This window comes from Equus quagga, chromosome 19, assembly GCF_021613505.1.
Source record: "Equus quagga isolate Etosha38 chromosome 19, UCLA_HA_Equagga_1.0, whole genome shotgun sequence".
Taxonomy (NCBI): Eukaryota; Metazoa; Chordata; class Mammalia; order Perissodactyla; family Equidae; genus Equus; species Equus quagga.
The window spans coordinates 19,560,408-19,572,793 of record NC_060285.1 but is presented as its reverse complement, the minus strand read 5'-3'; the positions used below and the strand labels follow the sequence as shown (position 1 = coordinate 19,572,793).

The following is a 12,386-nucleotide window of genomic DNA, read 5'->3' as shown; positions in this document are numbered from 1 at the left end:
GTCAATACCATGCATTTGACATGGCACATGTAATCTCCCGGCCCCCTGGAGGTCTACACCATTTGCTCCACTTTATAGAGGAGTAAACAAAGGCACACAAGTTAAATGACCTGCTAAAGTCAGTGAGATCTGAGATTCAAACCCCCCAAGACAAAGTCTGTCCTCCTCATAGTCTTTAGACCACAACGTGGCTACTATGATGTTTGGAACCAAAGATATGACCTCTTCTAAAGACAAATAAGTGATCCCTTGAATCCTCATAAAATCTTGGCCCCAGATACTCTCTAATTCATCTCCTTGGAAGTAACAGATTGGCGATGGGGTGACATGACATGCCCAAGGACACAGAACCCTGAGTCAGGGCTAGTCCTAAAACCCAGTCACGCTCTCTTGGCTCTCAATACTTTATTCCAGCATTGCCAGTTTAAAGATTACTCTCCTTTAAAGGTGAAGGCAAAATAACTGTTGTGTCGTTCTGCTTTCTTATAAACAATCAGTTCTTCTCTGATAAAAATGATAAGGCTGAGGTTTTAGAATCCGAGACCTAAGTCAATTTCTGTGGTTCTACCACGTTAAGTGTCTACCTCAGGCGAGCTCCTGAACTCCCTGACCTCTAGTTTCCTCGTCCCTAAAATGCTAGGTATCACCTACCCTCCCTGAGTATTAAATAGGATTTAATTCTTTGAAAGTATTAAGTATGCTGGGTATTAAGTATGACGTGATTCACGGAAAGTGGTGAGGACAGTCCCGGTGACAAGACGGGCTCTGTCCCTGGAAACAGCTGGGAGCAGGTGTTCTCATTTCTGATTGGGCATTAGAGTCATCATGGGATTAAAAAAAATTCAAAAACAAACAAACAAAAATCCAAGACCCATAAAGAAATGACTGAAACATTGACTACATTAGATTTTTAGAGTTCAGTATGACAAATGATAGCATAAACCCAAATAAAATGAAACAGACTGGGAGAAAATATTTGTCACACACATAACAGTATTCAGATTATATAAAATGTCAAGAAATCAGTGAGATTTGCAACAGAAAAAAATGGCAATCTGAATGGACGAGTCACAATTTATAAAAGAAAAAATCTAATATTGTGAAATACAAAAAGACATCCCATCTCACGCATAATTAGGGAAATGAAAATTAAAACAATAAATTAACACATTTCACCTATAATATTGCCCAGGACTAAGAAGCAGTAATAAGTTAATATTCTTAAAGGTATAGAGAAATGAGTATTCCCATATTGAACGAGTGGTAATATCAATTGTTACAGGATATTTGGAGAACAACTTAGTAGTTTCTTAGTATGAAAATGCCCATAGGACCGGCAATTGCACAATTCCACTTCTAGGTATCAATCCTACAGAAATATTGCATATTATATAGGAAAAATAATAATAATAATAACAAAGATAAGTACTGCAGAATTGTCTGTGGCTGCAGAAAATAGCAAACACCATAAATGCCAAAAATAGGGAGATGGATAAATAAAATATGGTACACATATTAAGAACTACTCTTCAGAAGTTAAAGGTTATGAATGTGATCTGTATGTATTAACAGGCAGATATCTCAAAAACATTGCATTCAGAAAAATATAGATAGCAATTCTTACTGAACACAATGTGCACGGACCCTGAGGGTTTTACATGCATTAAATCATTTAATCCTGAGAACCACCCTTGGAAGCAGACACCATTATTATTATTCTCATTTTACAGATGAGGAACTGAAGCACAGAGAAGTCAAATGACTCAAAGCCACAGCCCTGCCCTCCCGAGTCTGTGTTCTTGACCGCTCTACTGAACTGACTCAAAGAGGCTGCAGAATAAGGCGCATAGCACGGTACATGTCAGTATCAATATCGTTTTTTGAAGGGCTGGAAAGAAATATACTAAACTCATCATAATGTTGCCTTGGCCAGGAAGTTTGCAGGATGACAGGATTGAGGGGAAATCAGAAAGGACTATAGCTGTATAATCAAGGAACAATATGTTCACTTGTAATTTTTGAAACCGTAATCAAACATGAAAAAATGAAAGTGAGGGGCTGGCCCCGTGGCTGAGTGGTTAAGTTCGCGTGCTCCGCTGCAGGCAGCCCAGTGTTTCGTTGGTTCGAATCCTGGGCGCGGACATGGCACTGCTCATCAAACCACGCTGAGGCAGCGTCCCACATGCCACAAGTAGACGGACCCACAACGAAGAATACACAACTATGTACCGGGGGGCTTTGGGGAGAAAAAGGAAAAAATAAAATCTTTAAAAAAAAAAAAAAAGGTGAATCTTATAAAAAAAATGAAAGTGAATATGTCAAAATGTTAACAGTGGTGGTTGTGTGTGGTGGAAATATAGGTAGTTATTTTTCTTGTACCTTTTTCAGTTTGAAAATTTGAAATTTGAAATTGCTTTTTTCAATTCAAAAGAAAGAATACCTGGTAACAGTTTCCCCTCTCCCCAGAGACTGGGAGGATGGGGCCAAAATATCTGCATTTTTAAAAAATTCCAGAAGTGATTCAGATGTGCAGAGACAGCTGTATTTGGCAGAGGTGTGGGGTCAGGAAGAGCTTGTGGGCTTTGGAACCTGAGCTCCAGAATTCAATCCCTTCCCTACCACACACTTGCTGTGTGATCTTGAGCAAGTTACTCAGCCTCTGAGAACCTCAGTTCCCTCATCCATAAAGTGGGGTAATACCTTCTCCACCAAGTTAAATGAGGATCAAATCAAGCATCACCCGTGCCTGGCTTGTCATATAATGTGGTTCCACAAATACGAGAATTTTATTTTCTCCCTTCCCTTGGCACTTTGAATGATTATAACTTAACTGCATGTTGCCAGGCTGTTAATAAGGGTGGAAGGTATGCTGGCCTCTACAACGTCTAGAGCAATTTCTGTAATAGATTAGGAAAAAAATCAATATACACTAACAACAACATTTCACCAATCACCCAACACAGTGACCTCTGTTTCTTCCTCTGTAAATTAGGTATAATTACAAGACTTATGGACCAGGGCAGTTGAGATTTTGAATAATGCTTTTAAAAGTTCACCCAGAGTACACACATGCACACACACACACACACACACAAACACCCCTTGGGTGCATTTTATGCAGTCCTGGTAATTTAGTTACTTATGGTTTATTTATTAGATAGAAAACACATTGTTAATTTACTATTATTTAATTTATTAACTCTGACTAAGTCCTGACCTCTCAAGAAGAAAATGCTGATTAACTGTAACATAAGGGTAAAATGTTACATAGGAGCATTTCACAGATACATTCTTACTCATGGACAGTTAGTCATTCAGAAAGTACTTGTCTCTCTTCTGTGCACTCATTGCTTGTTCTCATTGAGGCAGCCATTTTTTCCCCGTTGGATAGCCAAGTTTAATTTTTTTAAATAGACTTTATTTTTTTTAGATCATTTTTAGATTTACAGAAAAATTAAGAGGATAGTACAGAGAATTCCCATAGACTCTGCTCCCAGTTTCCCTACCGTTAACATCTTATACTTAGTGTGGAACATATGTTACAACGAATGAATCAATATTGATTAATTACCATAAACTCAAGACCATGCTTTATTAGAATTTCTTTAGTTTATATCTAATGTCTTTTTTCTGCTCTAGGATCCCACTCAGGACACCCCATTACATTTAGTTGTCATGGACTTAAGCCTCCTCTTGACTGTGACAATTTCTCAGACATTCCTTGTTTTTGATGACCTTGACAGTTTTGAGAAGTACAGGTCAGGTATTTCATCTGATGTCCCTTAATTGAGATTTGTCTGATGTTTTTCTCATGGTTAGATTGAGGTTATGGGTTTTGGGGAGGAAGACCACAGAAGTAAAGTGCCATTTTCATCACATCGTATCAAAGGTACATACTATCCACATGACTTACCACTGTTGATGTTGACCTTGATCACCTGCCTAAGCTGCTGTTTGTTGGTTTCTCCACTGAAACCTTACTCTTTCCCTGGCTTTCCATCCTGTCCTCTTTGGAGGAAAGTCACTCTGCACCACCCACACTCCAGAAGTGGGCAGTTATGCTCTCCTCATTGAGTACAGAATGTCTCCTCAAATTAATTAGAATTCTTCTGCATGGGAGATTTGTCTCTTCTCCATTTATTTATATATTCAGTCACCAGATTTAATTTTATTAAAGAATTCATGGTAAAAATTAATCGGCTCAAAAATATTCCTTCTTAAAATCCAGGGCAAAAGAGTAAGAAAAAGTTTAATTTTCTTTGGTCATATTTAAATTTAATCTCATTCTTAATTGGACACTTAAAATATATAAAACTGGGTCTGTGGAGGATATAAAGACCACCGAGCCAAGGTTCTCTGCCTGAAGAAAGCATCCGCAGGCCCAGACAGAAATCTACACACTTAACAAGGCAAACCAGTGCTGCAGTGAAAAATCAAACGTGCTTTGAGAACACTGAGAAGATAGTACGTAGTTCAAGGAAGGCTCTATAATTGAAGTCTGAGGCCAGTGCTGGTTTCTGTGTGTGCCACCAGTGATTCTGAATGATTCAGATTACGAATGGAGAAACTGAAGCTCAGAGAGAATGAAAGGCTTACCTAAGCTCACACAGCTGGTTAATGGAAGAGCCTCAGCTCAAAATCAAGTCTTTCAGTTCCCGATCCTATGTTCCTTTCCCTGTATCCAACTAAAAAATGACAAAGTCCCGTATGCTTACATAAGGCAGAAAGGAACAAAGCACTTACCTCAAATAAGCGTAAGACTTTGGCCAGAGCACCAACTTCTTCTTTGAGTGAGAAGATCAGTGATATGGCGCCATTTGGATTGGAGTTGTCTTCAATATAGCTTGTTTCCTACAGGATTAAATGCACTTGGTTAAAATGTTTCCCACAGCTTAGCAATTCATTCCCAGGAATCTCCAAGGAAGAGGCAAGCACGAACTTTCTCTTCTGGTTAAGCGCTGGAATACAATGAGCTACATATATTCTATATAGAAGTATAGACTGTGTGATGGAAAATAAGTAGGTCAAGGGCAGTGATATTTTCAATGATGCTCTTAGGTCAGATTTCATGTTAGGACGCTTCAATTATTCACTGATGTCACCAGGCATCCAACAAATTCAATACCTTTTAATGAGTACCTAACAGGTGCTAGGTGCTAACAGGGCTCTGAGAGATACAAAGATGAATAAGACAATGCCTTATCCTTCAGTAGCTCAAAATCTAGCTTGATACATTCATACACAACAAACCAGATAACCAGAGAAAGATCCTTATTAGAGGTGGTATAATACAGTTCAAAAAGCATCCCAGGAAAACACGGAGAAATACAAGGTGGAAAGTACTAAAAATAGAACACACACAGGCTTTTGAGCCCAAAGCCCTGGGTTGGAATCCTCTCTCTTCCGTTTACCAGCTGGAGCACTTTGGGAAAACCACTTAACTTTCTTATCTTCCTCATCTGTAAAATCATGCTAATAATAAACTGGGTCAAAACAGTATTCAGATAGCGAAAAAAATAGACAAAGGTAAAATAGTTTAAATAGAATATTAAGAGACGTCTGTAAAAATGATGGAAATATTATAAATACGCAAGAAGGCTTCTTGGCCTTTGGCAAGGATCTCAGGGAAGCAGAAACTTGTTCCCATATGCTGGGATCTGAGGTACCCAACTGTTGAAGAACAGTCACAAAATACGTAAGAGCACACAATACTGTCAAGGATCGAGTACTTTTTACATGCATGTAACAGCAAACTAGGCGGGATTAGAGCCGGCATTCCAGGACGAGTTTGATGAAACATTTGCTTAAGTTTTAAAATAATATAAAGTTTTATGTGTACCCACAAATAAACAGCATGTACCTAAAACTGGGAAGAAAAAGCCATGTAGAATAACTACTCTCTTGTAAGCAAGTTAATAAAATCAGTGGAATGGATGTTACATCATGTCAATGAGAACGCCGTGTTGGGCAGGCTCGATCAGTGACTCAGTATAATAAGGTCTGCATGAATACTGATGACCTTCAGTACAACATTCTTTGAATTCAGGAAATTCAGATTCCTCCAGAACCTCATCTAAAACAGAGATGTGTGGGAAGACTCAAAATTATCAGTAAATATGATTAGTAGGGGCTTCATATGAATTGGAAGACCAAACTGTTAGATATTTCTCTTTATAGACCATGATGTTACCTTTCATAAAAAAAAAATCTACCATTTATTATGAACCTAAAATGCCCCAGGCACTGTAATAAACACTTGATTTGAATTATCTCATTTAATTTTTATAATAATCTGGAAGGTAATTTTTATTATCCTCCAAATGCCCCCTTTTATTGATGACAAAATTAAGGCTTAAAGAAGTTAAGTAACTTGCCCATGTTACACAGAGGAGCCAGGATCGAAACCCACGCCACTCAACACCAGCATACTGTCTATGAATCACAACTTCTTGCGGACTCCACCCCACCTTCTCCCTCTTTTAAACCCTGCTGAAATATGTAAATGAGCCTCTGACATCAGTCTTCTTCTTTGTCCAGAGAACACTAAGCCCTTAGCCCTTTCCAGTTTCCTTGAAATGACAAAAGATTTCCATTTCTAGTTCATTTGGCAACACTCTTCTCCTGTTGGCCTCCAAGAAAAGTAACATATTCCTGATACACCTCAACAGATGTCACCTACGACTGGGGCAATTCAGATTCGAATGCACCATACTCAAAACTCCATCACCACCACCTCCCCACTCCTGTGCATGTCCAGCCAATTACCAAGTCCAATCTAACCTCCTCCAGAAATGACTCTGGGGGTCAGGTCCTTCTTTAGTTCCCACTACCACCGTAGCAATCCAGCTCTGCGTGATGTGTATTGATCCAGCCCTAACAGAATTTTCTCATGTCCTTCTTCTGCTCAGAGGTCTTCAAAGGCTCCCCATGGCCAACAGGATAAAATATCTCTTTTTGATATTCAAGAGTTCCTTGGTACCTCACCTCCTGAGGCCCACCCACCCACAGCATGTACCTAAAACTAGGAAGAAAAAAACATGCACAGCAATGCTTCTCTTGTAAGTAAGTTAATAAAATTATTGGAATGGATGTTACATCATCTCAGTGAGAATGCTGTGCTGGGCCGGCACCATCAGTGACTTGGTATAATAAGCTCTGCATGGATACTGATGACCCTTAGTCCTAGGAACCTCCTCTCCAGCAAACTGGTTTCTTCCTTGCCTTTTCAACTCCTCATTATAGTAAATGCATTGCATCCCTCTCACCCTTCTTTCAAATATCTCACCCTTACTCAAAAGTCCTCTTGGATCTCACTTCTCTCAGAAAACGTGAGTACTCAGCCAAGGAGGACAATCCTTCCTCGATCTTTGCATTCGATATGGCTTCTGATGCCCACCTGGGACTTGATGATAATGATTCACAGAGCTGAACTCGTTTTTAGAGTTCATCTGGCTCAACCCCCTCATTTTTTTTATTGCAGTAACATTGGTTTGTAACATGTAAATTTCAGGTGTACATCATTATATTTCATTTCCTATGTAGATTACATCATGTTCATCACCAAAGACTAATTACCATCCATCACCACACACATGCCCAATCACCCCTTTCACCCTCCTCCCCTACCTTCCCTACTGGTAACCACCAATCCAATCTCTGTCTCTATGTGATTTTTTTGTTCTTACTTTTATCTTCTACTTATGAGTGAGATCATATGGCATTTGACTTTGTCCCTCTGACTGATTTTGCTTAGCATAATAGCCTCAAGGTCTATTCATGTCACAAATGGCAAGATTTCATCCTTTTTATGGCTGAGTAGTATTCCATTGTGTATATATACCACATCTTCTTTTATCCATACATAGATATAAGCACAGAGAAAGATGCAATGAAGAGACAAAGGAATACATTCTAAATAAGGGAAGGGGACAAATCCTTAGAAAAAGGACTAAATGAAACAGAGATAAACAATCTACCTGACAAAGAGCACAAACTAATAGTCATAAGGATGCCCACTGATCTTGGGAGAAGAATGGATGAACTCAGTGAGAACTTCAACAAAGAACTAGAAAATATGAAAAAGAGCCAATCAGAAATGAAGAGTGCCTAGAACCTCAACTCCCTCATTTTGCAAGTGGGGAAACTATGGGGCAAAGAGAGAAAGCGACTCACCTGAGGTCACGTAGGTAGTGGGTAGGAGGTTAAGAGCTCAGGCTCCTAAATAGCAGTCAATCTATACAATTTCCTCTGCTATGGACATAACGTTATTAAGGTCTCTGTTTCTTGCAGAGTAAGAGCCTTACTCTGGTCTAATTACCAGACAGCTACTCAATACCACTCCTAACAGCCTACATGTCACCCATGCCTTTCCCCCTTCACTTTCTCCATTCTCCCCAGATACTTTCTAAATCAGCCTTCTCAATAAGTGTCCCTTGGATCTCCACTCCAAAATTTCCTGGTGATCTCTTGTTCAAATGCAGATTCCTTGGCCCCACCTAACCCTATCAAATCAGAATATTTGGGGTAGGACCTTAGACTTTGCATTTTTCAAAAGCTTTCCAGATGATTCTTAACTGTGGAAGATTTTGAAACTACTAATAAATATACAGCCTATTTTTTTGTTTGTTTTTGGTGAGGAAGATTGGCCCTGAGCTAACATCTATTGCCAGTCTTCCTCTTTTTGTTTCAGGAAGATTGTCCCTGCGCTAACATCTGTTCCAATAATCCTCTATTTTGCCTGGCTTGATGAGCAGTGTGTAGGTCTGTGCCTAGGATCCGAACCCACGAACCATGGGCTGCTAAAGCTGAGCACGTGAACTTAACCACTACGCTACCAGGCTGGCCCCCACACCCTTTTTTTTTAAATTATGACTTTTCTCAAATGTGTCTGCAAACTCACATTCACCATATGATGTCACTACTCTTTAGTGTTACTATTAATAGTACAGCCTGCCATTGACTGAGTACCCACTATGTGCTAGGAGCCATTCTTGGCACTTTCCACAGTTAATAAACATCATCATTGGTAGCAACAAGCGCTGTTCTAAGAGTTTACATGTAATAGCTCATTTAGTCCTCACAATAGCCCCATGAGGTGGGTGCTGTTATTTTGCAAATGAGGAAATAGTCTCAGCAAGGTTAAGTGGCTTGTCCAAGGGCACCCAACAAATGAGTGGCAGAGCCTGGACTTGACCCCAAGTCCCAAAACTCCAAAGTCTTTATTCTGCCTCCCAGTGACAGACCCAGCTGGGACAACAACTCCCCTTTTCAAAGACTGAGGGACATTAAATAAAAGGAAGTTCATGGAAGTTTGTGAAATGATGTGGCCTTAGATGGATTCTGATTCCAACCCTGCTTTGTTAATCCATCCTGGGACCTAGAGCAAATCTCTTCCAGAATATGTTTCTGTTGGCTCGTAACCTATACCTTATTTGTTTCCAATAGACATGTGAGTTGACTTAGAAACACATGTACACCCAGTGTGGATAAAGATAGAGAAGAGCAGCTTAGAAACTATATAGGAAGAAATAGAACAGGGAGAAAGAACTTTACTAGGAACCGGGAAGGAAAGAACTTTGAACATTGAGCAATACATGTCACAATAGAAATATATTCTCTTTGGTTGTGTCTAACAAATATACTCATTATCTTTGGAAAATAATAGTTTTCAAAATTACAAGCAGTAAGACTCTTTGGCAAGGATATTCCAGGGACACTGACTTTCAATCTTATTGCTTTTAGCGGACTTGGTAGGAGGGGTGCATTTGCATGTGTGAGTATACACACACACAGCTACAGTGCAAGACAACTGAAAACAACATGCAGACATCCTGCCATGGACACACTATACCTCTGTGCCAGCATTTGTCTACAGGAGGAAGCAGGGAGATAGGGGGACATGCAGGGCATCAGAGTCAGAGCAGAGTTTGAACCCCAGCTTCACCATTCATAGCTGTGATTTCTGAGTTCCCGTCATCTTCTATTCCATCGCCCTGCTCTATTTTTCTTCATGGCACTTATCTCCCCATGACCTTATATGTTCACTTCGTTAATGTTTTTATTGTCTGTCTCCTTCATTAGAATCTGTTTCACCAGAGCAGAATCTCTGCTGTGCCTGGCACACAGTATGTGCTCAATAAGTCTTTGCTGGGTAAATGAATGAGCCCAATACCTCTTGCTGGATTTCTGTGCCTGTTGTGTGTATAGACCACTTGACCTATCCTATGCCTTCTAACCATCTAGCAGAATTACGTCCAGTGTGTGCTGTTTATCTGGGTTGGGAGCTTCCAGAAGGCATAAACTGTGTCTTTTTTGCAGTCTATCAGAGCTGGAAGGAATCCTAAAGACCTTTCTAGTCCAAACCCTCCCTCCAATTTTACAGATACCAAACCGAGCCTCCTCACCCCAGTTAGGCGACTTTCCCAATACATAGCTTAAGTAAACCAAGGATGAGAGCCCAGGTCTGCTGATTGATGTCCAGCATCCTTCCATGATGAAGCTGTACCAGCCACTGGACCTGACTCAGTGTTTGTCCCTCCTGCCAGTGTTCCAGACACATTTTGTTGAACAAACAAATCAGCTCTGGGTAACACCACTGGCACTTCCCTATGCCCCAGGAACTGTGCTAAGAGCTTCGCAGACATTATTCCATTTCATTCTCACACCAACCCTAGGATGTGGGTATTTTTGTTCCAATTTTTCAAATGAATAAACCTGAGGTTCTGCGAAGTTAAATAACCTGTTTTCGAAGCACTGGAGGTACCGGAGCAGGCTCCAAACTCAGCTCTTACCGCTGGTCATCAATAGTGACAATTCGTGGTTCTCAATCTCCTAAGTGCTCTATAAAGAAAACTTTAAGCTCCCACAGTACCCTGACGAAATCTCTGCCCCTATCCTCTTCCTGTGGTTGTGGGGGCCCCACTGCCAGCAACACAGAAAATATATGATGACAGAGCCAGGGTCTATTCTGGAATCTGTCTGACGCCCACACCACCCCTCTTTCACATCAAGTTCTGTCTCCCCAGCACTGCATACCATTTTCAAAGGTAGACTTTCTCTGAGGACACAAAAAAGTCCGTCCAAAGTCCTGTAGCCTCTCTAGTTGCACTAAAACAGCAACCATCTTCTCCTCTCCAGCCTCCAGTTGTCTGGGTCATTCTCAGTAATCCTACAGATGACAGATGCCTGTGGACTCACAGTATCTCCCCTGGCTGGGCTTTAAATCTGAACCCTGGAATTCAGGAATGCGATGCCACAATTAAAGAATGTATCTGGCAAATGTTTACCTTAAGAGAAAGGCAACAATCCCCCGAGACTGGCATGCACCCTGGGCATTATCCCCAAGTCACATTTGGAGTGCTCTCACCTTCCAGCCCAGGGCTAGCTCTTGTTCATTTCCCTCTGTCTCTAATTTTCTCCTTCCCAGGTCTGAGTAAGTCTGAGACCTCTTCATGCCTCATTTTCTCCCAAAGATGAGAAAAGGATACAATTTCTCACAATGTTGCCATTTCGATACCTGGCTGAGGGCACTTTATAAACATCACAGAAGAGCGGATCTAGGAGAACCCCATCCCCTGGTCAAGATCATTAAGGACCAGATCCTTCAGGGTACAAAAGAAAAAGCAGACAACAGAGAGGGATAGTGACTTATCCAAAGACACACAGCTAGTTTGTGGCTGCTCTGGAAGCTAGAACCCCAACTCCTAAGGCAGTGCCTTTCCCCCTGAAAGCCACACAGGATAGATGTCCTCCCACTTGGAAACAATCGTGGAGTACATGTGGTATCTGTTGATTTCCTGGACATTTTCATCACCTTCAAATGAATTCAGGCTTCGTGGTGAGTTTACGGAAGTAGGAAACACCAGTATTCCTCAGCCCTCTTTCCACCGGAGGCCAAACTCCCGTCCCGCGCAGGGGAGGCCCGCTCCGTCCTGGCTCACCTGTCCAAAGTCGGAGAATTTCCTGCCGAAGCCTCGGTTTTCTAGGACCACAGCTGACATGCTGGCTTCCAGGGAGCAGGCAGGTTTGCAAACACCACGTGGTGCAGAGGTTTTTAACCTGGCCTTAGGGAGGACGGGAGACCTTCCAGGGTGTTTCCTGTCGCGGAAGGACCACAGGAACGCCCCCTGGGGGGCGTTGTCCTGACGCAGTGGCTCCAGGTCAGGTCACCTGGCCTGGGTCCTCCAAAGGGGAGGGGCGGGGGCGGGGAGGCGAGCCTTGGCTGCCCTCCCTCGATGGAGGAAGAGGCTAAGCAGGGAGAAGGCCACGTGTGCGCTGGCAATTAGACAGATTTAGTATTTCCCGGACTCTCGGAAGCCTAGGAAGGGGGTTCTCTGCTATTGGAGGAAACTTGCCACCGCCTGATGATTACAATCATGAGAAATAAT

General features: G+C 41.5%; 1 protein-coding gene across 2 annotated transcripts in view; it reads right to left on the bottom strand.

Moving 5' to 3' along the window:
• Positions 1 to 12,089, bottom strand: part of PAH (phenylalanine hydroxylase) — a 69,553-nt gene extending 57,464 nt beyond the window's left edge. Inside the window, exons 1-2 of one of the 2 annotated variants that reach the window (XM_046645998.1) lie at positions 11,940 to 12,089; positions 4,744 to 4,851 (exon numbers count right to left, since the gene is read on the bottom strand). In XM_046645998.1, coding sequence (XP_046501954.1) covers positions 4,744 to 4,851; positions 11,940 to 11,999 — 168 coding nt within the window. In that variant the 5' untranslated portion in view covers positions 12,000 to 12,089. Of the gene's footprint in view, positions 1 to 4,743; positions 4,852 to 11,812 lie in introns of both variants that reach the window. The other variant, XM_046645999.1, reaches the window with a different exon arrangement.
• Positions 12,090 to 12,386: the final 297 nt, after the last annotated feature.